Source organism: Ostrinia nubilalis, chromosome 6 (genome assembly GCF_963855985.1).
Source record: "Ostrinia nubilalis chromosome 6, ilOstNubi1.1, whole genome shotgun sequence".
NCBI lineage: Eukaryota > Metazoa > Arthropoda > Insecta > Lepidoptera > Crambidae > Ostrinia > Ostrinia nubilalis.
In genome coordinates, this window is record NC_087093.1 from 5,510,580 (window position 1) to 5,537,660 (window position 27,081).

The 27,081-nt window shown below is 38.7% G+C and overlaps 6 protein-coding genes and 1 long non-coding RNA gene across 7 annotated transcripts; 2 read left to right on the forward strand and 5 right to left on the reverse strand.

Annotated features, from left to right (window-relative positions):
* Positions 1–2,036: 2,036 nt before the first annotated feature.
* LOC135072447 (WASH complex subunit 4) lies at positions 2,037–6,785 on the reverse strand. Its single transcript, XM_063966347.1, has 5 exons — positions 6,307–6,785; positions 5,973–6,139; positions 5,176–5,657; positions 2,960–5,095; positions 2,037–2,872 (listed from the first exon to the last, which is right to left on the reverse strand). The coding sequence occupies exons 1-5, from the start codon at positions 6,582–6,584 to the stop codon at positions 2,666–2,668; spliced, it is 3,270 nt and encodes a 1,089-aa protein (XP_063822417.1). The 5' UTR covers positions 6,585–6,785; the 3' UTR covers positions 2,037–2,665.
* A 1,383-nt stretch (positions 6,786–8,168) lies between these two features.
* On the reverse strand, positions 8,169–12,843 carry LOC135072466 (uncharacterized). The gene is made up of 2 exons (XR_010257444.1): positions 12,523–12,843; positions 8,169–8,770 (listed from the first exon to the last, which is right to left on the reverse strand). It is a non-coding gene; the product is annotated as an uncharacterized LOC135072466 (long non-coding RNA).
* A 464-nt stretch (positions 12,844–13,307) lies between these two features.
* Positions 13,308–15,029, forward strand: LOC135072902 (TATA-box-binding protein). The gene is made up of 4 exons (XM_063966926.1): positions 13,308–13,737; positions 13,826–13,956; positions 14,071–14,314; positions 14,612–15,029. Exons 1-4 carry the CDS (start codon positions 13,471–13,473, stop codon positions 14,885–14,887), a joined length of 918 nt encoding a protein of 305 aa, XP_063822996.1. The 5' UTR covers positions 13,308–13,470; the 3' UTR covers positions 14,888–15,029.
* Positions 15,030–15,664: 635 nt separating this feature from the next.
* On the forward strand, positions 15,665–16,877 carry LOC135072903 (eukaryotic translation initiation factor 3 subunit K). The gene is made up of 4 exons (XM_063966927.1): positions 15,665–15,854; positions 15,942–16,161; positions 16,344–16,563; positions 16,681–16,877. The coding sequence occupies exons 1-4, from the start codon at positions 15,802–15,804 to the stop codon at positions 16,830–16,832; spliced, it is 645 nt and encodes a 214-aa protein (XP_063822997.1). The 5' UTR covers positions 15,665–15,801; the 3' UTR covers positions 16,833–16,877.
* Positions 16,878–18,030: 1,153 nt separating this feature from the next.
* On the reverse strand, positions 18,031–19,190 carry LOC135072904 (histidine-rich glycoprotein-like). The gene is made up of 2 exons (XM_063966928.1): positions 19,159–19,190; positions 18,031–19,050 (listed from the first exon to the last, which is right to left on the reverse strand). Exon 2 carries the CDS (start codon positions 19,044–19,046, stop codon positions 18,237–18,239), a length of 810 nt encoding a protein of 269 aa, XP_063822998.1. The 5' UTR covers positions 19,047–19,050; positions 19,159–19,190; the 3' UTR covers positions 18,031–18,236.
* A 430-nt stretch (positions 19,191–19,620) lies between these two features.
* Positions 19,621–20,473, reverse strand: LOC135072905 (histidine-rich glycoprotein-like). Its single transcript, XM_063966930.1, has one exon. It carries the CDS (start codon positions 20,437–20,439, stop codon positions 19,708–19,710), a length of 732 nt encoding a protein of 243 aa, XP_063823000.1. The 5' UTR covers positions 20,440–20,473; the 3' UTR covers positions 19,621–19,707.
* A 3,418-nt stretch (positions 20,474–23,891) lies between these two features.
* Positions 23,892–24,602, reverse strand: LOC135072792 (histidine-rich glycoprotein-like). The gene has a single exon (XM_063966829.1). It carries the CDS (start codon positions 24,600–24,602, stop codon positions 23,892–23,894), a length of 711 nt encoding a protein of 236 aa, XP_063822899.1.
* Between the last annotated feature and the right edge of the window lie 2,479 nt (positions 24,603–27,081).

The window sequence follows — 27,081 nt, forward strand, 5'->3', positions numbered from 1 at the left end:
AGTGCGGCACTAGTGTCGGAGCCGCCGCGCCACAAGAAGTCCAAGCGCAGCCGCCCAGCAGCCCCGAGCCCGCGGAGCACCGGCCCAAGCGCAAGGAGGACCGCAAGGACAAGAAGGAGAGGCGAGTACACACAGTAGCGTACACGATAGTATAGTGCGGCACTAGTGTCGGAGCCGCCGCGCCACAAGAAGTCCAAGCGCAGCCGCCCAGCAGCCCCGAGCCCGCGGAGCACCGGCCCAAGCGCAAGAAGGACCGCAAGGACAAGAAAGAGAGGCGAGTACACACACAGTAGCGTACACGATAGTATAGTGCGAGTACACCCGCCACAGTAGGAAGGGTAGAAAGAAGGAAGGCTTTCCCTCGGTACTGATGTTGGGGTAGCACGAAAATGACTTCATTTTACACGCCAAATTGCAAGCCACACATACACAAATCCTTTCAGGAAGACGCTGGACGCAGGCCGCTACCAACAGGGCTACATGAAAATTACGCATGTATGCAGCAGGCCTGTATGCAGAAAGGGACCGGTTGGGCGACCCTCCTTGCGCAATAGGCACAGCTGCCCCTCCTTCCAGGGTTTCGGGAACTTTCCGATAGCAAAGCACTGGTCGAAAAGCTCCCGGAACAATAACTTTCATTCCTCCTGTTTCATCCTTTGAGATTGTGTTACGGCTAGCTAGCTGGGTTGGATTTTGATAAAAAAAATGTGTGCCATAATAATTTTAGTTTATGAATATAATAATATAGCAAAAATCCAACAGCCTGACAGTTACTTTCGCATAGATGATAATCGCACGCAATAAGTTTGGACGGCACCATTCAGGCGGATTATTATTAGATTCTACAAGACTATACGCTAGGCATTATCTTGAGCTGTGTGGTGTCGCAGATCGGGATCGAGCGCGTGGAGCGACGCCGAGCTGGAATCGCGGCGCGCGCTACTGCTGGCCCAGCTGCACGAGCACGAGGCCGACTGACGCCGCGTCACGCACATACACATCTTCAACGACTACCCGCGCCCCGCGCCCTCCACCTCCGCCGCCCCCCCGCCCGTCTCACCCGCCCCCTCCACCTCGCAAGTCCCCGCCGCCCCCCTCCCGTCGACCGATGCGGAAGCCGACGAGTAGTGCACGTCGACATATACAAGTTACTCTATGACGTCGACCACCGTTGAAGAACGCTTCTTAGCTATTGTGATTTTGTGACTCGAAAACTCGCGTGACCGTTGAAATGGGGCAGCCACCCTAGTTTTTCAAACAAGCTGACATCGGCTCCAGAATTCGGGTTGATGCTTTGTCACCTCAGAAGGCATACTACAAAGGCAAAATTGGAAAGACTAACTGCGGATGACTGAATCGACAACTACCCTCGACGCGTCGTGAAGTTTGTGACTTTAACTATTTTGTGCTACGGATTATATGATTGAATAGATATTAGTTATTTGTGATTACATATGCTTTTGATAAGTTGGGACATTGATCAGAAAATGATAGTGTTATGCGATTTACGTGAATGTTTCTGTAATTTAGTAAAGATACTGAGTATCTCGCCTGTAAATAAACAAGATATTATTTTATCTACATTGAGACATTATAGGTAATAGAAGTTAAGAAAGTGTGAATTAGTTATTCAAGATGACAAATAAATATAATGTTGTTGTAAATCACTTCTTATGTATACTTGCAACATTTTATCTACAGTAGGTAGTAGGTTACCTATATAAATAATATTTTATATAATAATTTGCATGTATTTCTTCAAATAACATTTATTCTATTTTTGTCCTGTCGAGTTAGGAGAAGCATGAATATTTAACTAGATGTCAATGCAAGTAATTTTGTTACTTTTGTTGCTATATTATTAGTTTTTACTTTTTATGCCTATATTCTGAATGTGTATTAACTAGCTTCTCGTAACTCCGACCTTAGATTCAGCGTAAGATAGTAGCAGATACGACTTTTGACGGTTTTGACCTCGATTTTCAAACACTTCTCATTCATGTAGTACAGTTGAATATCTAAATAAAAGATATATCAATAATTTACGTTGCTTTATTTAAAAATAATGAATTTTCACCCAAATATTCGTTATAACAATAATAAGTTTACATATTAATAACAAGGCGATATTTATCAATTACATAATGCCGAAACTAATTTCTAGGGTCTTTCTTTAGAATCATTTCTAGTGTCTTTAGAATAAATTTTATATGTAGAAATCTATCAATAATTCAGAAATTAACACAGAATATAATTACACAGTAATTACCTAGCGATTAGTCGGTTTTTATGGATATTTTGTTTTGATACTTTAAAAATATTGTAACTTGCTGTCATATTACGTATACAATCTTTATTTATCACAGTTAGGATGAATATCAAATATGAACTCTATATACTTCCATTTTGTATTTCATCATTATCACGATATCTTAACATAATTATCTATCTTATTATACATACGTTTATAGCATTACGTCACACGCACGCGTTAACAAAAAGCTCAATTAATTAATTGCACGCTCATAAAAAGCTATTTCCGACAAAATTGAATTTAGATAGCACGAGCAGTTATTCTTTGAATAAATTACTTCTTGAACGACCTAAATATATGTTTAATATTGTTTATTTGCATAATTTAATAGCTATATAACATACTATGTGCTCATCTAAAAAATATTCTCGCACTAGTGAGACTGTAATACAAAAGTTTAAATTCTTCTTCTATGATTTTGATCTTCTTTTCCGTAAGGGCTAAAGCTTGCTGCAGTTGAACTGACCCTTTAGTCTTCTGTTCTTCAAGAGTTTTTCTTTCAGTAGATATGTGCTTCCATACAGCATCGAACCAGTGTAAAGATTCAAAGTCAGAATCCTGAAAATAACATTTATAATTACATTTCTTGAGACCACAATGGTATCATAACATTAGGTAAAATATTGTTTTAACTATCAGTATTACCTGATCCAATAACTTCAAAATGTAAGCGATTCCCATCGCGAAACCATCATCAGTGAATGCTGCCCCAGCCTTATTTTTCTTTGTCATTTTATCTTTAGATAATATCATGTGCTCTACGAAGTTAAGAGTCAGCGGCGGCACAATAATGAAGAAGTTCTTCAGGTGAACGTTTTTGGGGTTTCTGAAAACTGGCGCAAACACATCGACGAGCAACTTAAAATATTCCGTACCCTGTAAAAAGTTCGTCAGCAAACCATTGATAGTGCTGTCTAAATTTTCAGCGGAGTTAATTGTTTTGGGTCCCAAACCACATTCGTCGCTCAATTCTTTGAATGAACTCGTAGTTTCTAGTGACGGCAAGAACACAGTTGCGTCTGAACAGCAATGTCTGCCGCCAGACCTTATCATTCGCACGTACCCCATCGCATTCCCAATTTGGCTGATCAGATCTCTGAACAGATCCAAGTAACTTTGTCCATCTTCATCTGTTCCAAGCACCTTGATACCCTTATTGAATTTCTCAGCATTCCTATAGGGATACATATTTCCGCTTGTAACAGAAATTTCTTTGAAGTACCGCAGATCTTTTATCAATCTAGACTTAATTTGTTCATCGTACATAAACTGGGAAAAGGTAAAAAACTTTTTCTTCAAGAATTGATAAGTGAAATTGACTGTCGTGTTCATGATGCCAGTGCCATGAGTTCTTATTGAATTAGCGACGTGCCTGATATTAATTGAATTCAAATGCTTGTTATTGCTGCTTTTTTCAATAAATATTTGATTGTTCAGATTGTACAAGTACTTAGCGACAAATATGTGAATGTTTCGCATTATTTCCAACACATCTAAGCCTTGCTCGAGGGTTTGCGTGGGGAGGTTGTCTTGAACAGTGCGAAGGTTGAACTTGAACTTCGCCATTTGTCGCATCTCGCCATAAGTTTTCCAGTCTGACAATACAACCGTGGTCAAGTTATAATACATGGTAGACAGATAGTGCTCCACTGATGGCACTACGCACAAATACACATTCTGAATACGAAAATTATCAATAGCCAGTAATAGTTTCTTTGTTATATCAGATGTAAATGGATTAACAACATCCAGTTGCAGGTGAGAATGAATATGTAATCTGAGATTGGTTTCAATATTCTGACTTGTAGTTTTGAGTATTTTTTCATCAATAAGATTTCTCATGTCACTGAGAAATTCTTGAGATTTATTCATTTCATAAAGGTTGTCAGTCTTGTGAAGCATTGTAAAACAGTCTTCTAATACGATTAGGAAATATTTGACTTTTAAGGCATTCAATTGAGTGGTGAAATTCTGCTCAAAGTAAATGGGTACAATGTTCTGATGCCACAGCATCCAGGAGCAGTTGCACAAGTTTTCAAAGGTCTTCTTAAAACTGGAAAGTGTTTGAACTTTTTCAAGCAGAACACCAAGTCTAGCATAGCTATCTTCTAAATATGTGGTATCTGGCACAAAGCTTAGAGCTATATTCGCAGCTATGTTTCTCTCCATAGTCGTAGCTCCTTTTAAAGCTTGCTCTGCAATCACAATGCATGTGAGTTCATCAAGTCTTTTATTTGCGTAATTTTTGTCAGTCATTAAAGTTTTCCTCACTTCTTGCACAGACATGGTGGCTTGGAATATCAAATGCTGTATGATCATGTTGATAGAGTTGATTATTGGATAGTGATTTCGCAAAACCACATTTTGTAAACTTTTCAACATATCTATTATTTCAAATGATGACATGAGCACACTTTTAGATAGTGGTATGCCAAGTGATAGGTGTAAATTAATAAGTGTCAGGATGGAGTAACTAATGTTGGATGTGATTTCTAAGCCTTCTAGAAGTATTTTAGCATGTTGGGTCATTTCTGCTGCACACAACTTGTTATGGCTTGATGAGAAGGTGTCTTCTACTGATAAAGCCCACTGAGTGCATAAAGACTGGAGATAAGAAATGTCTTTTGTGAGGGATCCTTTTTTAGCACTTATGTGTGCTTGGCGCGCTTTCAGCATTGTCTGGGCTATTTTTCCATGGCTTCCACAGAGTGCTGGTAAATGTCTTTGAAGAAACTGTTCTGGAAACCAAATTGTTGTCCCTATTACATGAATGCTGTGTGCCTGAAAAAGAGAGTATAATTATTTAGTTGATAAATGAAAAATACCAGTTGGTAAATTAGCATAAAAAATAAAAAACCAACCTTTGTGTTTAAATCTATTAGAGATTTAAAAACTTTCTTATCATTGTTCCCAAATAAATGTGAACTCAGCACAAAAAGGGAATTCATTTTGATACATTTGTACATGTTGGTGACATTAGGTTTCTCCTGTACTAATTTATCTAAGTTGGCTATGGCTTGTTTTAAATACTGTGTGAATTCTAATGAAGCGTTTGAGCAGTTTTTGTCCACCAAATTCTTTCTGAGTGACAAAAGACTTTGCAAAGAGCTTTGGACAATGTCATCATTCATCAATTTAGTTGTAATGTTCTTTATGGCAGTAGTTAGGGCTTCAAAGTCTGAGACATCTAGACTGTCAGGGGAGTCCCTGTAAGCTTCTAGGCTTTTGCAGTATTTGCTCCATTTTGTAGACAAAGAACAGTTGGATATGAGGAGCTCCAGCAAAACAAGCAGCGTGAATAATTCTCCAATGTGATTGATTACATAATGTAGCTGGATCCCGTCTAAAAAAATACACAATAAGTAATTAGTTTACCAATAATCTGATTGGTGTGCATTACTGAAGCACTACTTCTCTATCTCCTAATGAATTATCATTGAGAAAGCTACAGAAAGTAGAATAATTATCCACTTTGTTTGTCTAAAACTTATGGTAAGGCCATTTTAGACATGTAGACTTTAAAATGTTGGCAACTTGTTAATGCTTATCTTTATTATTATTCAAACTCTCTTCTCTCTTTCCCTTTAGGTTTTGTAATTAACAAAATAGCTAGTAGAAGAAATACTCATATAACTCTTACGCATAGTTAAATACATACTTAGATTGACTATTCCTTCTGTGTACACAGCAAACACTTGAGAGCACAGATTTCTCAAGCTTTCCTCACAGCGTATAACGAAAGCATTCAGTTCACATATGATTTCCATCTGAGAGGCAACCTCACTACTAGCATACTCCTCATAAACTGCTAGGAATGGAAAAAATCTGTAACAAATTAATATTTATTTACTTTTTTTTACAAATAGTGCCTTGGGTGCAAGACGAAGAAGAGGAAGAAGAAGAAGTTTAAACTACTTTAAATATTATTTAGAGTGGCAAAATTATTACTTTAACAATATTATGAATCTCTTTGTTGTTGATCTGTAACATACCTTTCAAACGCCTCCTTTTTTAGCTCCATCACCTCTACACAAAGTGAAGATAAAACACCCAAAACTTTAGTCATCAATGTATTATCAGATGCAACCAATTTCGTTACCGATATGTGTTCATTGGGCTCCATAAGAACTTGTATCGGCAAGAATGTTTTGTTTTCATCCCATACACCGTTGTTACTGAGTAAAGCAAGATCTTGGTACTGTTTTTTGAAAAAATCTCCATAGCTTTTGAGGATGTAAGAACCTGCTTCCTTCTCTGTGTCTGTGCCCATAGCGTTAGGGTAATATATTTAGTATTCCTATTTAGCAGCCTTTCACAATCGCAACTTCAGAAAAGTTATTTTGGAGTTTTGGAGAACAGAAATAACTTGACAAGTTGGTTGACTTCACAGATTACTTCCTATGTATTACTTTTCTCTATGGATTACATTAGTCTAAAATGACTGACATATGGACAAACCGGATAACCAAAAACCGGATATTTATCAATAAGCCGCGCCCCCTCGGCCCTTACGACGCCCCCTTCTCTATGGATGATAAGTGATGCAGGGCTACTGGCTAAATCTTCTTTTTCGTTATACACTTTTTTCTAGCACGAGACGTGCCATTTAAACTCTAAGGTCATCATGTTTGTGTTATAATAGAACTGTTTTGCATTACAACAAAACAGTTATTATGTGTAGAATAAAACACAGCGTTCTGTTGAGAGAGCTGTCTATGATCTTTGCCTAAATTTAGTCTATGGTATAAGAAAACTTACCAATTGTCTCTGCTTTATCATCTAGTTTACCTTCTTCATACACCAGCTGGCATGAAGCTACAGATAAAAATGGAGGCCACACTCCGAATACCTACTTGAAGCACAAACTAAGTATCACTATCTCGCTCTCTGTGGGCAGACTCGCTCTTTCTAAATAAACAAAAAATATAAAATTGCTCAAATTCAATGAAACCAATGTAAAATCTTTATTTCTTGACATAGGTATCATTAAAAATGATAAGTGTAATTACTGGTAAAACGTTTTAGGAAGAAATTACTGTAAAAAATGTGAAAAATGTTTACAATGATCCAATGTCGGAAATCACGAAATAAACACTTACGCGTGGAATCTTATGTCAATTCCAGGACACCACGTACTACCGCAACCACGCACTACAAAATGTTGCACCAATTCTTGTGATAAAACAATGATTATTTCCTGTAAACAATCTCAAACGAAATTAACTGCTTAATAAACAAAATAGTAAACAACCGCCATGATGGGCCGGATTGGGCCGATGTTGCCACATGGTACCGATTACCCAGGAATTGGGATTGTAATTCCCTGATTCGCCAACACATTAAGCCTAAATGGCCGACAATTTTGTATTTTTTTTATTTAACTAGGTAATCTTAGTTTCAAATATTAATTATTTATTTGTTTAACTTCTGATTTGGTTAGTGAATTGGCTATTTCGAAGAATTTACAAGGAGATTTAAATCAGAAGATAGCAATACTACAGTTCACACTAAAAAGAGAGGTAGGGCCGCAGAGAGCGAGATAGATATAAGTAGGTATTTGACTCAAGTTTTTGTTCCAACTCTGCCCTCCATTTTTATCTTTAGCTTCATGCCAGCTGGCACCACTTTCTATGGAAATTGGTGATCTGTCAACTTGACATTTCATAGTCGTCCAACACCAGCAAGCACTTGCTGGAACGCTGTGTTTTATTCTACACATAATAACTGTTTTGTTGTAATGCAAAACAGTTCTATTATGTGCCTTAATAAAACACAGCGTTCTGTTGAGACCTGTTTGTTATCTGCTGGTGTCAAGCACAAACGCTATGTGATATAAAATGTATTAAGAATGAAAGAATATAAAGAAGTTTAATATCACAATACAAAATAATACATTAAACAACTTATTGTACTCTCTGAGAAGCAGACGAACCAATAAGAAACTTATTAAACAAGTAACCAGTCTTTAGGTTAAATAACTCAAATTATTTAGGACATCTCCTTGAGATCAACATTATGTCATTAACTTCTTATCAACCAATAAAATCATTCTGGTACTTATGGTAGGTTAATAGTAAGATCTCCCCATCTGAAAATATAAATATGTATAAACATAAACATGTTTTCATCTTGAACAATTAAAACATTACTAAAAACTTGTAATGAATAACATAACATTAAACAATTAACTATTAATAACATGCTTGTAAAATTATAAACTCATAAATACAAGATGTTATTGTTCCTTCGTAGGTCTCTGCAGTAATATTTCATAAAGGTATACATACCCCCACCTCCAATTAAATATTGGGGGTCTTATCAACTACTCTCTTGTCCAGCCAGTATCTGGATGTTACTGCAGACCAAACACTTCATGGAGAAGCAAATATTCACTGCACTTCTTGGAGAAGTAATTATTCACTAAAAATGATCTTAATCCAATTTGTAATATTTGACCTGGAAAACAGGCGTTATCATATTGTTTATGGAAATAAACAAATTTCACACATAACTCTGGGGTCTCCATTAAAATGAAGTCTTTATCAGTTCACTAATATGAAACTACAGGACATAATTATGCGTCCATCTGGGTGCTTAGCAGTCGGAGACAGTCTGTAGGTGGTTGAATCAGATTCAGATCCAAATATCAGCCAAAATGCTGACGTCATGTCTATAGCGGGGAGGTTCTGGGCCCCCCCCCCGAAAAACAACCCTAGATACGCCAATGTCACAATGTGATCATATTCTGATACTTCAAAAAAGTAATCCTGTAATGTGTCCAAAGGAATGAGATCATGGATTCTTCGATCTGAAGCAAGAAGAAGAATGAGAGCTGTTTATCAAGTAAAATTCAATGCTAGAAGAAAGTCCAGCAGCCGGCAACCAGTCAAATTAATTCCAGTAATTTAATACTAAAGACCGGTGATCTCGGTGTACTTGGCCTTGCAAGTGAAATGGCCTTAAGGAACTGATGTACAAAAGGTAAAGGTAGATACAACTGACCTAAGTATCAGTTTTGTACTGCAAGTTTTTGCTGTAAAAACAGCTTGGCTAACAGCAGCGCTATAGTAACGGCGTAAAACATCTTTCATCTTCGAATCGGTAACCCAAAAATCCTGGGGGGCACCAGACCAGACCATTCTGGGGTGCCATAGCCCCCGGGGGGGCGGATATATATGGGGGGTACGGACCGCCCCGCGCGCCAAACCACGCTACGCCGCCACTGGCTACCACATCACTACCAGTTGGTAACTTGTGGTCAATGCTGTGAGATTGACCCACATAATGCATCTTATGATTGCTCCTTCCACCACCAATTTTAAATTTTGGAGAGATAACTTATCTACTTGTTGTAGACTAGGGTCTCTAACAGATCCTTTATTAGCACTGGGGCCGATGTTATTAGAATGTATGTTCCGTCTGCCATTCAAGTATGGTAACGTCTGTAGCTGGGAGGTGAAAACACTCATCCAGCTGATAATCCCAGAGACGGCTGAAGGGCGTCATAAAGAATCAGAGTTCTGATCTATTTGCCTTAATGTGGTACAAAAGATGGATAATACTATTTATTAGCTAATTTTCAATTATAATTTTACTTGTTTATTTAAGGAACACAAACAGTATAATTTTATTTAATATTTAACATCCATCTTTTGAGTCCAGTGTAACATAGTTAATACTACTGCCGTGGCCCTGGAAGCCAATAAGTCTATTTTGGGACACCCCTACATAATGAATATAGCCTCTGTGGCCGGGGGTACTAATGGATTCTAACTGGAACAAACAAGTCTCTGTCTGCGACTCCCCATACACTGAGTATGGCCTCCGCGGCCTGGGGTACTAATATATTCTAAATGGAAGCAAACAAGTCTCTGTCTGGGACTCCCCATACACTGAGTATGGCCTCCGCGGCCTGGGGTACTAATAGATTCCACCTGGGTACTACTCGACCCTTTGATGTTACAGGTGGTCTGGGATACCGTGCCTATGGCCCGGTCTGCAATCCCATCTCCTGGTAGATAACAAGCCGACAGCGTCATGTCGAGCTGTTCGGTCAAGTTCATGAGCTTGGTGGTCAATTTGAGGAGGGCCCGTGATCGAGTACCTCCTTCGTTTCTGACTGTGTCTGTGTCAGAATGTGACCTTCAGGAGCTTGGTGGTCAATTTGAGGAGGGCCCGTGATCGAGTACCTCCTTCGTTTCTGACTGTGTCTGTGTCAGAATGTGACCTTCAGGAGCTTGGTGGTCAATTTGAGGAGGGCCCGTGATCGAGTACCTCCTTCGTTTCTGACTGTGTCTGTGTCAGAATGTGACCTTCAGGAGCTTGGTGGTTAATTTGAGGAGGGCCCGTGATCGAGTACCTCCTTGTATCAGGATGTGAACTTCATTCAATCGATCCTGATGACTTAATGCTACATCTCCATCGCATTGGAGTGTCATCATCACTAGTAAAAATATATATGTATTTTTCAAAAGTAAATGCCAACATTACATTTTAGGTGTGCGTTGTAACACTGACCTGTAAAATTTTTGTAAAGTACTGTCTATTTTCTTTCTCTGACCTTTAATCTACTGTTATAATAATATTTTCGAAAAAAAAATAATTAGCAACCCTAGTTGAACGCCCCACTACGCATCCGCTGCGTCTGTGGACTTGGAAGTCTGTGACTTCTTTTCGCCGCAACGGCTTTGAACTAAAGTCTATGGCGTCTATACCTCTTAAAATCCTCTCAGAAACAGCTGCATACTATTGTGTATTTAGTTGACATTGACAGTTTATAATATTGTAACTAATTGTGGGTATACAAATAATAAATCAGTTATGCTTTGACTTGAGTTGATGTTGTATCTTTTACATACCATACCTATTGCTTGAAGAGAGACGTCCTCCGGGGACAGTCAATGTTGCAGTTGGCAAATGTATAAATTTTTTTTTTTTTTTTTTAAATAAAGTCCCAAGTTTTTGAGCTTGTCTTAGTGCACAAATAAGGTCCCAGTCCTTTAAGATATTTAGAGACATTATTCTGCCATGATGTTTCTGAGAGTATTCCAGGCTTGGGAATTTAGGATATTTGTGTTGGCTCTATTTACTTGCGATTGACATGCAAAAAAATAAGGTTTCTGAAAGTCTCAGTGTCTATGAGACATGAGCGATTAAGACAGATCTGTTCTGATGACCCAATAGAATAAATTATATTTTCGGTATATTATTACTCAAATGCCACTGGCACGAGGAGTTTCCGCAACTCCACTTGACACCGCTGAGAAAAATCTGCAGTGCCGAAGACAAAATAAATGGCAGGGCTTCAGTTGTAAGATTCCTTGGAGGAAACGCCTGTGAGTCTCTGCTCTGGCAGATGAAAGTAAGTGTTCTGAGAGTTGACCTTCACTAACCGGTCGTGCATTGTGATCCTGAAGAAGATCTACATACTATTTCAGAAACTAGATAAAAATGTCTTATCGCAACATGAGCATAAAGCCCATCTTTGAAAAGAAACATTGTTTCTATTAACTTCTTATCTTGAACTCTTTTGAGAATTTTTAAGTAGGTATACTCGCATATTGTTTAATTTAAATATGATAAGGTGTTCAACCAGATCTGTGACCCACCCATGACTAGGTTGGGGGAGCCTTTTGTAATGTTGTACGAAGGTTAATATTAGCAATTACCTTAAACAGTGCTCGCGTTCATTAAAAAGATTCCGCTCTTTTTTCCACAAAGAATTGCATTGTGGTTTCAGGGTTCTTGGATTATCAAGCCAGAACCAAACATTACAAAATAAAATTTTTGAAATAAATGATTAACATCTAAATTTAAGAGGCCTTTTAAGCCCAATCTAAAATAATTTTACTTATTTATGAATAGAATGGTAGTAACAATTGCATCATTCAAACAGAATGTTCAACTAGCTGCCTTTAACCCGCTATAAGGTAGCCAAAATGCTGCAATTTATCTCATTAATAATTCGCTCAGTCAGCAGGAAAAGGAAAAGTAATATTCTATCTTCCTTATGATTGATCTTAACTTCACTTTACGATAACGAAGTAACTGAAATCGTTCTTTAGAGGAACTGAATACTACTTTGCAAGCTATTACCATCTAGTAGGCTTGATGTAGAAGGTAAGTGGTGCGCAACAAAGTTGGAAATAACATTCATCTGAGTCGTCAAAGTTTCGACCGAGTGTCTTACGAGTGGGGTTAACACTTACATGGCCTCCGTCGCCTATTTGGAGGTGGTGAAGCAAACATTTCCATTTCCGAGGATGATGAGGATGAATCTGAAAAAGACGACTCGGATTTCGAGCTTTTCCTTCAGCCGGGCCGACAGAAGTCAACCTTTCACCGTCACCACTCTTTACCCTTACACTCTGCATCACTTATATTTCCTATTTGCACATTTTAACTGTGTTTTATTCTTATTTTATACTTAAAAAAACAAGAAGATAAAAATTTTTGCTGTGTAGGCGGCAAAAATCACAAACGCTATGAAATGTCAAGTTGACAGATCACCAATTTCCATAGAAAGTGGTGCCAGCTGTGGGTCTAGACAAAGTGCAATAATAATCGCAAACCAGTCGAAAAGTGGTCGAAAAGCCCCTTTTTTGTATGGAATTTGACGGATTCGATTTTCGATTCGATCAAAAAGTGCGTTTTGTCTAGGGGGGCTGGTGTATGAAGAAGGTAAACTAGATGATAAAGCAGAGACAATTGGTAAGTTTTCTTATACCATAGACTAAATTTAGGCAAAGATCATAGACAGCTCTCTCAACAGAACGCTGTGTTTTATTAAGGCACATAATACATTGTGTGGGGTAGCGAAACACGCGCTTCAAGTTCAAGTAAATGTAGTCTTCAAGAACCACTACCAAACCTTAGAAAATAATGAAATTTTTGAGTTAGCTGATTATAAAAAAGTAATTTACATGTGAGAATTATAATGTATACGCCTTTGACCTGTCCGGCAAATAGAAAAAACACTATTGACGAAAAAAAAATTTGATGACAGTGACAGATTTTTGACAGAACGGACACGAACAATTTGGCTTGGCGAGCAGTTTTGTTTTACGTTAAAACAAAGTGGAATTGTTTTTTAATTTCAATAAATTTAGCGCTGCAAAGTTTTATAGGTTATTCGTAGTTCCTAATAGTTGTTCAAAATGGATCAAATGCTTCCAAGTCCATATAATATACCGGGAATCGGTACGCCCCTCCATCAGCCAGAAGAAGATCAGCAAATCTTACCAAATGCTATGCAGCAGCAGCAACAACACCAGCAGCAGCAGCAGCAACAATCACACACCCTCGCAACGATGGCTTCACCTCTCGTGGGCTTTAGTTTGGGTACACCTCAAAGAACTATGCATACTTACGCGCCAACCGCAAGCTATGCTACTCCTCAGCAAATGATGCAGCCCCAGACACCGGTGAGTACTGAGCTAATGGTTTTTTATTAAGAGCCACCTATGAATGACAAATTACAAACTATTCTATAAAATTATTGCTTTTTTCCAGCAAAACCTCATGTCGCCAATGATTACTAGTGGCAGTCTAGTGGGCCAGCCGATGCTCAGTCAAGCTAGTCCAGCGCCTATGACTCCAATGACTCCACACTCTGCTGACCCTGGCATACTTCCTCAACTACAGTGAGTATGGTATTTTTTTAAATAGTGTGGTAATATTAATGCTGTGGTATTTCTAGAAGGAAGTTAGATTTTAACTCGGTACCGAGGACTAATAAGTTTGTTGTTTTATTTCAGAAATATTGTATCTACTGTTAACTTGAACTGCAAACTAGATCTGAAAAAGATTGCACTTCATGCGCGTAATGCAGAATACAACCCGAAGCGTTTTGCTGCGGTGATCATGAGAATAAGAGAACCCCGGACCACTGCACTTATATTCTCCTCGGGAAAGATGGTGTGCACAGGTGCTAAAAGTGAAGAAGACTCGCGACTGGCTGCTAGGAAATATGCTAGGATTATTCAGAAACTTGGATTTACAGTAAGTATTATATTCCAATGGTTAGATTATTTAATTTAATTTAATAATAAGAAAATGTATTTATATTTATTTATTATCTACTTGCTTCAAAAACTAGGTCATGTAATTACATTGTGGAGTTTTTGTTGTTTAATGTAATTTTGCATGCCATTTATTTTGCCTGAAAAAGCTGAACTTAATGATACTGTAACAACATCCTTAATGTACCCTTTTTCAAATGCAAACAAATCATCACATAACTAATGACACTATTTTTAAAATACTTTAATATAAACATGTAAATAATTTCTTTTACAGGCCAAGTTCCTGGACTTCAAAATACAAAACATGGTAGGCAGTTGTGATGTTAAATTCCCAATACGACTAGAAGGTCTGGTCCTCACTCACGGCCAGTTCAGTTCATATGAACCAGAGTTATTCCCCGGACTTATATACCGAATGGTTAAACCTAGGATAGTGTTATTAATATTTGTTTCCGGAAAAGTTGTGCTAACTGGTGCCAAAGTTCGACAAGAGATTTATGAAGCCTTTGACAATATTTATCCTATTCTAAAAAGTTTTAAGAAACAATAGTTTTATTAGTATAAAATAGTTTTACTAGTATAAAGTGAGGATGGCAGTGTTCATAATATAAGTTATTTTTGTAAGGCATTAGCAATAAGTAATTATAATTGTAATTAATAATAGTATTATTAATAAAGCTAAATTTTCTGTATTGTTGATTTATTTGGTAACTTGAAATTTCAAATTGCAAAAACTATCATTGTTCTACTTTCTCTTCTAGAGAAGAGTTTAGATTACTGATTATATTCTTTACTGTGATAACTGATATCAGCGTTAGCTTTTTCTAAGCTATAAATTCCCTAATTTTGTAATAATTTGCTTGTATCATCTTCGGTTATAAAAATCTTACAGCAAGTGACACAGCTCATTAAAATTACATGCAGCATGGTTAAAAAGTTTTTTAATCTGTGTGTGTATCAAAAAAATCACTTCAATCGGTTGCCGCAGGCCACACATAGAGGGTTAATAACTCTATGAGGCCACACGATCTCGGTTAAATAGTGAAGTACCGTTTCTATTCCATATCTAATGTAATTGAATAAGACTGGCATTGATATCGATATAAATTTAAACTTGAAGTAATGTCTGTTGGTTACGGCCACAATGGTTTTCTTTTGAATTATCTAAGCTAAAACAACACTTTTGTATTTTTTTATTTGTGGGCGGTGTGGCGGGATTTGGCAATTTGCTTGAAAAGTAGTATTAAACCTAAACACAGTCACGATTATTGCGATTCAAGTATCAATTGAACTAATCGCATCGATGCATCCCTATTTTTGACAACTACAAAAATGTCAAGTCTGTCAAAATTCACGGAACACCACGGCATCATCCATCATCAAGTATTTCTGAAAAACATCTTCGTATTACACTAATTCTGAGTTTAGTGCTTGTGTTTCATAAATAAATATCTAATATTCAAAATGGCAGAAACTATGAAACAGACGGTTGCAAGTATACTAAGAAGTATTGAAAGGTTAGTCTCATTAATGCAAAAGAGGTTAGGTAGTTCAGGTTTTAATGCTACCTTTATTAACTGAGTGAGTGTACTGTTTTGTTATAGGTATAACCCCGCCAATCTTCAGACACTGGAGCGATATGTAGAAATGCAGTCACGTGAGAATACCTACGACTTGGAAGCAAACTTGGCAGTCTTGAAGCTGTACCAGTTTAACCCGGAGAAATTCAACCCAGATATTACCTGCCAGATCCTTTTGAAAGCACTGACCAACTTCCCACATACTGATTTCACCCTTTGCAAGTGCTTGTTGCTTGAATCTGTAGTAAGAATGAAAAATACTACTTTATTTTATTTTATTTATTTAACAATGTTTCAAGAGCATTAAATTGTACATAAATGTGCAGGAAGATACAACTATACTTGAAATAAGAAATTTAATTTTACCTACCAGCTAAATCCAAGATAAATTTATTTTATTAAATTCAATTTATTTGTTACTTTCAGGTTGAAAACGAGACTATTTCTCAGATAAAATACTTGGCAGATATCCTTGAGCAGTGTGACTTTGCTCAGTTCTGGAACCGCGTGCATCAAATGCCCGAGCTGTGCAGCCGCATCAGTGGGTTCCATGATTCAATACGCAAGTTCGTGTGCCACGTAGTTGGAATCACCTTCCAGACCATCGACAAAAACAATCTTGCCAACCTTTTGGGAGGAATTGATGGTAATTAATTCTCCTAACTAAAAAAAGCAACAGCTGTTTTTTGCTGAGAAACATCATCAGTTTTGAGATAATAATTAGCATTTATACACAATAGTCATAACAACAATATGTTTTCAGATGTCACACTAAAGCACTGGGTAAAGAAATATGGCTGGAAAGACGAAGGAAACCTAATCTTCATTGCCAACCAGGACGAAAATATTAAGACTAAGAACATCACGGAGAAGATTGAGTTTGAGCACTTAGCTCCTCTTATGGCACTCTTGTAGTTTTACAGTTATATTTTTACAATAAATTTTGTGCTATCTACATAATTCATGCTTTTTAATTGGTAATGTATTGAAACAGAAACTCCTTATTTAATTTTAATCTGAGTATTTATACACTTCACATTATAGTGATGCATTCCCTAAAGACACAATGACTATGCTAATATGCACAGTAAAAATACATAAGCAAGTAAATACATAGAATTTGGTTAAGCTAAAAACATTTTGTACATATTGGATTTTACTACAGGATATAATTATGGGACAGTAAGCTTAGCAAAACCTTAAGTTGAAAAGCAATATCCTGAAAATATACACCCTAATTTTATTGTTTGTAAAAAACTTACCAAAATTAATAATTATTGGTATCCAAGAATAGGAGAATACACATTAATCGTGATTTTTTTTTAAACTGTCCCTAACCATACTTAGAGAACAGTACCTAACATTTACTTAATGTTGAAGGTAGCATTATGGGCTAAGAGAAGATATCAGAGAAACAAGAAAAAATCCAATGAAAATCGAATATGGTCGTACCCTCGGACCTCCATCACAATCGAATTATGGTAAGTGATTTTCGTCTTATTTGCTAGATACCTACCTTGGCGATTGTAGCTATATTTTGCTCCTGTATTTTCTGATCAAAAATCGAACCTGGGACCTCGGCACGCGGCATTCATGACGATTTACAGTAACCGACTTCAAAAAAGGAGGAGGTGTGTTCGGCTGTATTTAAGATATTTATTTCTACTGTAATCTAGGTGTATAAGTAAGTAATACATTTTCAAACCCAAAAATTATAAATTTTACACATACTTATGCACACACAAAAACAAATTGTTCACGTTATTAGCAATAAGAATAATATGCCCCTTGACCTGCTTCTACCTACACTACATGATTATTATAGTCAAAAATGGAGTCTGTTCCTCAAACGACACTGCTACAAACACCTAGGTATTTTTTTTATTACTGACTTTGATTACATAGCAGAGCAAAGTCCTGTAGATTCATTTATTTCGTTATTCAATCGGCTTGCTAACATCAACTACGATTGTGTAATGCCAAGAAATCAATTTATGTAATGACAATAGCAAAAAGTAATGATGTTGTAGGCACTTTGCGTAAAGAAAGGGCCATTGAACAAGTAGGTAATCAATAATGATACGACTTTTTGTTTAAAATTAAACTAGTGATGTAGTAAAATATTATTTTTATTTCTAAAATTATAATTTCACAACAAGTTTCATTTCTAATTGATTCGATTTTTCAGTATTCACTTAATTAACCTAACCAAATGTTTAAATAATTTTCTTATTCAATAAATTAACAAAACATGACTCGTTTGAAATAAAAATAATAAACAACAAAAATGTGTAACAATAACAAGTGACTGCGTTCTGTTTATGCTTTCTTTCCGTGGCTGTATCCGTGTTCCTTGCCGCCCGCGTGGCCGCCCTTCTTGCCGTGCTCCTCGTGGTGGGCGTGGTGCTCCTCGTGGCCGTGGTGGCCCTTGTGGCCCTTGTGGTCCTCGTCGTAGTGGCCCTTGTCGTGATGGCCCTTCTTGCCGTGGTGCTTCTCGTGGTGTCCCTTCTCGTGGTGACCACCCTTCTTGTGGTGGCCATCTTTTTTGTCGTGGTGGCCGTGAAAATCTCCGTGCTTGTGGTGATGTCCACCCTTGTGGAAGTCGTCGTAGAACTTGTGCTCCTTGTGGTACTCGTCCTTGTGAGACTTGTGGTGGAAGCCGGTCGTTTTGGAACCCTTCTTATGTCCCTTCTTGTGGCCGAACTTGCCACCTTTGTGTCCGTGTGCGGCTTCGTGGTGTTCACCGTGGTGATCGTGTTCGTCGTGGTGCTTTTTCTTGTGTCCGCCGTGTTCGTCATGGTGGCCCTCGTGATGGTGTTTCCCGTGGTGGCCGTGTTCGCCTTTGTCGTGGTGGTGGTGGGACTTGTAGCCTTTGCCTCCCTTTTCTTCCTCCTCCTTGTGGTGGTGGGCGTGGTGCTCGTGGCCGCCGCCGGCCTCGTGGTGGCTGTCCTTGGCCTTCTTGTGCTCGGTGCCGGCGGAGGCCTGGTCCTGCGAGGTGCCGGCGACGGTCAGGTCGCCGCCCGTGGGCGCCACTGCATCTGCGACGCCTGGCTCGCCCTTCTGTACATTACGCGCTTCTATTGTTATGACAGCGCATGCTGACACCGCTATCAGTAGAAGAAGTCTCATCGCTCTGAAACAAAAATGTATTAGGTTAGTTTATTTTAAAGGAGATTAATTATTTTCTGCTATGTTATGATAAAGAAAATTTAAGTGTTATTAATAAACAAGCGACACTTACTTGACTGGTTCAGTAGCGTGGTTCCTGGGAGTGTCAGGACCGGAGTGACACAAGAGTGTTCGCACCTCGAATTTATAGATAACAACGCTTTCATCTGTCGTCGATTACAGAGTGATCTTTGGCAATAGTTAGTTGCTACCGATTTCTGGGCGAGCGGCTGCGGCTGTGGCGACATCGCACGGTTTAACACAATTAGTTCCGTTACAACGCCCAGTGATAGCTATGACTGATTTGTTTTCATACATTTGTTGATTGTTCATTTCATTAAATAGTGTTTATTATCCTAAATATTCAGAGAAAAATGTATTTGGTTTAACAATGCTTGTGGCGTAGTTATTTAAAGAACTGCTGTTTATCAAGCATTGAATGGTCACTGTGTACCGGCATTAGGAAAGGCGATTGGAATTACTCTCAGTCTGTAATTAATTCTATGCGGTAGGAGGAACAATAAGTACGCAAAAGTTCAGTCAACGTTAATTTTATTTACAGGGAGGTAATGTAAAAAATAACAACAAAGATGTAACAAATATCCTAAGCGTAGTACGAGTATTAGTGTTTGCCGTGGTGGAAGCCCCAGTGCTTGTGGTCCTCGTGGCCGCCCTTCTTGCCGTGGTCGTGGTGGTGGTGGTGGTGCTCCTCGTGGCCGTGGTGGCCCTTGTGGCCCTTGTGGTCCTCGTCGTAGTGGTGCTTGTCGTGGTGGCCCTTCTTGCCGTGGTGACCCTCGTGGTGTCCGGAGTGGTGGTGGCCGCCCTTCTTGTGGTGTCCGCCCTTGTGCTCGTGGTGGCCATGGTGGTGTCCGTGCTTGTGGTGCTTGCCCTCCTTGTGGTGGTCGTCGTAGAAGTGGTGGTCCTTGTGGTACTCGTCCTTGTGGTACTTCTTGTGGTAGCCCTCTACTTCCTCGCCCTTGTCGTGGTGCTTCTTGTGGCCGTGCTTGCCGCCCTTGTGGTGGTGTCCGTGTTCGTGATGGTGGCCGTGGTGGTCGTGTTCGTCCCAGTGCTTCTTGTGGCCGCCGCCGTGCTCGTGGTGGTGACCCTCGTGGTGGTGTTTCCCGTGGTGGCCGTGCTCGCCCTTGTGGTGGTGGTGGTGTCCCTTGTGTCCCTTGTGGCCCTTCTCTCCGTGCTCGTGGTGGTGGTGGGCGTGGTGCTCCTTGCCGCCGCCCTCCTCGTGATGATGGCCTTTATGATGGCTGGCCGCGGTCTCCAAGTCGGCGACCTGGCCGATCTCGCGGCCGTATGCGACTGCGACGCATCCCAATACTGCTAGGGCGACAAGCGTCCTCATTTTGTCTCCCTGGACTGCTTGTTCTAAGAGTAGACACCAGGTTCGAACTGACTGGACGAGGGCCGAGAGAGTATTTATATCGGAGCCTGCTGGTTGCACGGTGAAACCGCCGGCAAGGACGCCAGTACGGCACGCCGCGTTCGGCACGCGTTCCGCCTAATTACTCTTTTCACATTGCGACAATTTCTCAGGCCTAAATGATGTTTTTTATTTTTTTCAAGTTCCGAATTGTTTGTTCGTATAAGTTATTAAGTGTATGTATTGGTGGTTTAATTGAACGCTGCAACTTTAATTTCATTCATCAATTAGTATCTAAATTATACAGTTGTGAAAAATTTTATTACTTAACTACGACGTAGGTTAGGTATACCAACTTACTAATTTAATGGAAGTGGATGATGGGAACAAAACAATGTTCATTAACTGCACATAATTAGTTGAACAATCTTACTCTTGAATGACTTACAAAGAAAAGCATAGTATGGATACTTTTTATTTAAATAAAAAAATAATCAATATTTTATGCTTGCTTGCCTAATATAATTTTGAACTTGAACCTTTACGGCAGTTTACGGCTTAAAACCAAACATGTCCTGAAAAATAATAATTCCTGTTTTCATCATTAATCCCTAATTTTTAAGTTAACCCTATGAAAACACTTTAAAATTAGCGATTGATTGGTGAAAACGGGCATAAAACTATTAGATCTGCTTATTTATCACCTATATTACCTAAGGACTAGCTAATCCAGCAAACTTCATGCCACCTATGTTCATCAGAAATAATCTAGGATTCTAATGTTGAAAGAATTTTTCAAATAAGTATTAAATAATCAAATATTTCCTATTTATAATATTAGTGTAGATAACATTGTAATTGCAATTTTGTTCATTTTAATCTTTTGCATTGAAAAATACGTCCGAAAAAAGGAGGCCACGAGAGCACGACGAAAACCGCAGTGATCTAAATAACGCAGCCAATGGCCTATAACCATAACAACTGCGGATCGAACTTAGAGGTATATGACCATCATTCGTGCAGCATAGAACAACAGAAGAAATTGTTAAGGCATTTTATTTCCAATAAGCATCACTTAGCCGTGCCCTTAGGCTGTTATTGGGGTAGCCACAGTACAGTCAGCGTCAATAGTTCGTGACACCCTAAGGCCCGGTTTTTTGATTCGTAGTTAAATTAACCAATGGTCAAATTTGACAGATGTCAAATGACAAGTGGTTAAATATCAGAAAAAAATGTTTTTCGAACAATGGTTAGCTTGACTTTTAGTACATTTTTTAACTATTTGTTTACATTTTGTTATTATTTAACCATTAGTAGCAAAATTTTACAATTAGTTATTTTAACTACGAATCAAAAAACTGGGCCTAAGTGGCCAAAAAGTTGACAACACAACCTTATTCCAATAGTAATAAAGACGTGTTGCGAACGTTTTTGCAACTTTGGGTATCACGAACTAATTTGACGCTGACTGTAGGCAGCGCAATAATCTCGTATATTACCAGAATCACCATGATCACAGAGTATGGCTTCCATGGGCTTATTCCACTATTCCCCGTTGACAATCCTTAAAGAGAGAGTCACACAAGCACTCTTATGGTACCTAAGATCAAAAACTATGTGCGAGATTCTTATTTTTAAACACGAGAAATCAAAACCAGCTTGTCGTTACAACTTCCGAGTTCATAAAGATAATTCATTTATGGCTAAAATGTATTAAAATATTTACTGTACTACTTACATTTAAATTACATAATTACTTAATTAAAAGTACATACCATAATGAAAAGGAGCTATTTTATGATAAGGAGCTAAAATTTTGAAAGAAGCTGTAAGTAAGCTATGAATGAGTTTTCTTGGGCTACATCTTACCATTACTGGTCTAAATTTTTGTCCCGTAGCAGTGCTAGGGTTAATAAAGATTATATCGGGACTTGTAAAACCTGGGATTTAAAAACCGACTGAACTGAAAGTACCTAAATTAATTTCATGTATTTTATTTAGCACGTTGTGTGGGATGTTCGATTATACATTTGTCTTCGTCTACATGCAGTTGATAGGTTTGCTGTCTTGTATATGGATATTGGATACATCTATACTAATACTCGTATTATAAAGCTGAAGAGTTTGTTTGTTTGTTTACTTGAACGCACTAATCTCAGGAACTACTGGTCCGATTTGAAAAATTCTTTCAGCGTTAGAAAGCTCATTTATCGAGGAAGGCTATAGGCTATATACCATCACGATACGAGTATTAGGAGCAGAGCAACAACGAAAAATGATGCAAAAACGGGTTTTCACGCGAACGAAGTCGCGGGCACAGCTAGTACACCAATATGTAGCTTTTTCAGTCCTGGCTTTGTTTTTCTTGTACCTATACTTACGTGTAGTATTATAGATCCAACCTGATTTTAATTTGACTTGATTAGCAGATACTCAGTGGAAAACTACAAAGTTTTGTGAAAGCTTCTCCTTCAGCAATTTCAAAAACAATATTCGGGTATCTAACAAAGTCAAAGTCAAAATTCCATTATTTGCATGGACTATTAAAATAGTGCTTACAAACCTTTGATATAAGAATCTGTTTAACTTTTTTACCTAATATGTAGGTAACATGTCGTAAAGCTGAAACGTGTGTTTGTATGGTTAAAGGCACTAATCTTAAGAACTACTTCGATTTGAAAAAATATATTTTTTAATAATAGTTTATAATGGAATTAACCAATAATATGAAGTTTTCTGTTGATAAATCATAGCATTTAGTGTTCGTCCTGTTTACAAATTAAATTATTCTTTACTTTCCGGCTTTTCGTAAGGGGTGAAAAGAAAAATGTATTTGTTCACATCCTATTGGTTTCATCAGTACTTACAGATTTCCTGTGTCGTTATTTCCGAATTGTTATTGAATAACATTTTCTGTTTCACATTAGATATAGGGTGTCCTGTACATGATGCGTTATCATCGTTATACCTAGTTGGTTTTTGTTTTAGACGGCTAAAGTTATTTTGGGAAGTAAAAGAAGAAAGGGCGCAAGCAGTGTCCTTTTTAGGCTTTTTTGGAGAGTCAAGAAAATCATCCGACTGGTCGTGTTCAAGTGTGTAGGGAGCGAATTATAGGTATGTCATTTATTTTCATAATAAATAACAGTTTAGAATTCAGGTGGCTATTGAATTTTGTAAAGAAACTCATTAATTTAGTGACTATTTAAATTGGTTGGTGTTTCTAGATAAATGTTTTGGAATAGAATATTTTTAGTCGGTAGGTACTTAGGTAGGCGTCGTTTTATAACTATAATAGTGATAACAAACATAGGGAAATAAAATTAAGTAGTTATAAAATATCTCAGATCATTTACTTGGTATAAAAAAATTGAACAACAACAATAACAACTTCCATTCTTAATAACAAAAAATCACAGTGATGATCAACAACGTGCTTAGTGCTTGCCGTGGTGGAAGCCCCAGTGCTTGTGGTCCTCGTGGCCGCCCTTCTTGCCGTGGTCGTGGTGGCCGTGGTGGTGCTCCTCGTGGCCGTGGTGGCCCTTGTGGCCGTGGTGGCCCTCGTCGTGGTGTCCCTTGTCGTGGTGGTGGTGGTGCCCGTGATGGCCCTCGTGGTGTCCGGAGTGGTGGTGGCCGCCCTTCTTGTGTCCGCCGCCGTGCTTCTCGTGGTGTCCGTGGTGGTGACCGTACTTGTGGTGCTTGCCCTCGTGGTGGTGGCCGTCATGGAAGTGGTGGTCCTTGTGGAAGTGGTCCTTGTGGTGCTTCTTGTGGTAGCCGTCGACGTGCTCTCCCTTGTCATGGTGTTCGTGGTGGCCGTGCTTGCCTCCCTTGTGGTGGTGGCCGTGCTCGTGGTGCTCGCCATGGTGGTCGTGCTCATCCCAGTGCTTCTTGTGGCCGCCGCCGTGCTCATGATGGTGGCCCTCGTGGTGGTGCTTGCCGTGGTGGCCCTCGTCGCCCTTGTGGTGGTGGTGGTGGCTGTGGTGGCCCTTGCCGCCCTTGCCGCCGTGCTCGTGGTGGTGGTGCTCGTGGTGGTGATGGCCGCCGCCGTGCTCGTGGTGGTGGCCCTTGCTGGCCGCGACCGCCTGGTCGTCGTCGGCGCCGCACAGCGCCACGAGGCACAGAACACCTACTACCAAAAGGTACTTCATGTTGTTGTTCCACTGGTTGCTTTGGGAGGAAGTCCGGTTGTGACTGACCTCTGCTACGTTGATTGACTATTTATATTAGTCACTTTGCAGTGCACGCCTGGGCGATGGAGAAATATTCCGCAAGCGTCCAGGCGCACTAGTTCATGGACAAACTAGAAAAACGTAGCATCGTTTCATTCATTGTCTCACTAGCGATATCGACACCCATACAAGAAGCGAAGGTGCTTGGTAAGAAATCTATTTTAGATATTTGAACATGATTTTTATTAAACTAATATCTACACAGTATACATATGGCGTCCGCCCAATTGGAGTTCGTCTTGTAAGAATTAATAATAAATTAATCAGTGCACTTCTTAGCCAAAGAATAAGATTTTGAAATTTTAAACAATTTTAGAAATGGGAACTTAGTTTTAGTAATCACGTATAATACTCATATATGTTGTAGCATATCTACATTCCTTAAAACTGTAAGACGCATCTATTTGCACACGTACTAAGTTATGTATCACCTTGTAAATATCTCAAGTGTTGATGATGACACGGAAGTGTTTGAGATTAGTGATTTGGTCACATTTCCCAAGACGAGCCGTCTACCTCGGCAAGGTAACTCCCGCGGTCAGCCATGCATGTCTGCAGTTTGCGGCATTGTTCGCCCACCTCACAAAGATTCATTCAGCACACTTGATTGACAGCTTATAAGCTCGAAAATTATCTGCTTAGCGAAGCTTCTCGTTTGTAAAACGCCGCTATTTGGTTAGTGCTAAACAATCCTTCCGAGTGAGTGGGCCGGGGTAAGCCCGCCCTTGTTGGACTCATTCTCTCTGTTTGGGTACTCGGCTGATTATTCACGCTTATAAGTTCATCGTGGCTTGCATACAACTTATTATCGTACTCCCATTATATTTATTTAGGACAAAATAAGAATATTTCGGTAGGAATGTTGAACGAATTTGGCTGATCCACTTGTATAGTGTAAAAGCGCAGGTAAATACAAATAACTAAGTAGGTATGAACAGAAAAACTAACAACGATCTTCGCAAATCTTTAAGATAGTTTCTGATAAATAGGTAACTTATAGGTATAGGTAGGTTAAAGAAAAGCTAAACCGCCAAAAAATATAGGAAAATCTATACATAATAATTAGACTGCTGATTGACAGCATGGAAAAATAATGTTATTATGCAATGGTATTGTACACAGCTCAGGCCAGTGTAAGTATTTGTCTCAGGTCAAGAACATAGCAGGTTGCTTTTTGCAGTGTTTTTTGTTGTTTTTGTGCAGCAAGCGAGGTGTTTCTTGCTCGGCTGTCCATTAGTGTCGAACAGAACTTCGTGGGGATCACATTTTGTTGGAGGTCGGCAATTAGGTACCTAGCAGCTTAGTGGATAAGTGTACTTATCCACTAAGCTGCTACTACTACTACTGGATAAGTGGATACAGGCCAAGAGCTTCCTCGTTGTGGATAAAAAAAAAAAAAAAAAAAAAAACTTACTTTATTTATGAGTTTTGATATTCATTTGATTAATACTTTTATTCTAACATTTTATAGGTATTTTTTTTAAGTTTTGATCTAGGTAATAATTCGTACCTGGCGGCTCTGGGTTTCAAATAAGTATAAGAGCAAGAAAGTGCCGGCTTTCGCGTTTCAATTTCGTTCATAATAAAGACGTATTGAATTGAGTAGGTACTTTACCTTTTAAATGATGTCGTTTTCATGATTTTCCTTCTGAAAATATTTACATTAACCAGAGCTAGTATGACTACATAGTTCTTTTCTTAGATGCCTCAATGCTAGTGATGTAAATCTATATCGTTTGCTTCTGTATTTCCACGTTGTTGTTCTATATCAATATCTGATACATCATTAGCTTCTCTATTATTATTTTCCCGGTTTTTCTGATATCTGTACAAAAGGCCAAACATCTGTTCAGAGCTGTCACGACGTGGTATTGTCGGAAATAAGTTCACGACCGTCGCGGTCTGGTGCGTTCTTTTCTAGACATGTCGAAAGAGTTTTCAAGGCCACCCTGACCTCCTAAAGTGCTTTCGCTAGGTTAGGTCCCTGGCAACTATGGTTGAGTGATATTAGATAACAGCCATGGTCACGCCATGGTGGTTTTTTAAGCAGAATAAGGCAGGTATTTTAGGTTAAATGAGAAACTGTCTACTAGTATGGTCTAAGTATCTGCCCTGTAAGTGCTTATTCACTCTCGCCTTGAGAAAGTGACGGATTTACTAATAAAAATCTACTTTAATTGCTTAGTTACAACTTATAGACACGCTATACCGTTTAGCTCCAAATAACAGCTATTTAGAATTAATAATACTCATAGTGTCAGAACATAAATATTACGGTTTCCTCATTAAATTACGCCCCCTTTGGGTTTCGAGCCCAACGGCTAGTTGTCTGGAGCGCCGAATATCAGACGGCCGCACAGTTGTTTGTTTTACCCAACAACATTTAGTAAGAGTTTAA

Excerpts from the sequence above, each read along its gene's own strand:
- LOC135072904 (XM_063966928.1), bottom strand. The coding sequence starts at position 19,046 with ATGAGACTTCTTCTACTGATAGCGGTGTCAGCATGCGCTGTCATAACA.
- LOC135072903 (XM_063966927.1), top strand. The coding sequence starts at position 15,802 with ATGGCAGAAACTATGAAACAGACGGTTGCAAGTATACTAAGAAGTATT. Across the intron at positions 15,855-15,941 it reads ATACTAAGAAGTATTGAAAG|GTATAACCCCGCCAATCTTC; the intron begins GTTAGTCTCATT and ends GTTTTGTTATAG. Across the intron at positions 16,564-16,680 it reads CCTTTTGGGAGGAATTGATG|ATGTCACACTAAAGCACTGG; the intron begins GTAATTAATTCT and ends ATATGTTTTCAG.
- LOC135072902 (XM_063966926.1), top strand. The coding sequence starts at position 13,471 with ATGGATCAAATGCTTCCAAGTCCATATAATATACCGGGAATCGGTACG. Across the intron at positions 13,957-14,070 it reads GGCATACTTCCTCAACTACA|AAATATTGTATCTACTGTTA; the intron begins GTGAGTATGGTA and ends GTTTTATTTCAG. Across the intron at positions 14,315-14,611 it reads TTCAGAAACTTGGATTTACA|GCCAAGTTCCTGGACTTCAA; the intron begins GTAAGTATTATA and ends TTTCTTTTACAG.
- LOC135072905 (XM_063966930.1), bottom strand. The coding sequence starts at position 20,439 with ATGAGGACGCTTGTCGCCCTAGCAGTATTGGGATGCGTCGCAGTCGCA.
- LOC135072792 (XM_063966829.1), bottom strand. The coding sequence starts at position 24,602 with ATGAAGTACCTTTTGGTAGTAGGTGTTCTGTGCCTCGTGGCGCTGTGC.
- LOC135072447 (XM_063966347.1), bottom strand. The coding sequence starts at position 6,584 with ATGGGCACAGACACAGAGAAGGAAGCAGGTTCTTACATCCTCAAAAGC. Across the intron at positions 6,140-6,306 it reads AAAAAGGAGGCGTTTGAAAG|ATTTTTTCCATTCCTAGCAG; the intron begins GTATGTTACAGA and ends AATTTGTTACAG. Across the intron at positions 5,096-5,175 it reads TAATAGATTTAAACACAAAG|GCACACAGCATTCATGTAAT; the intron begins GTTGGTTTTTTA and ends TCTCTTTTTCAG.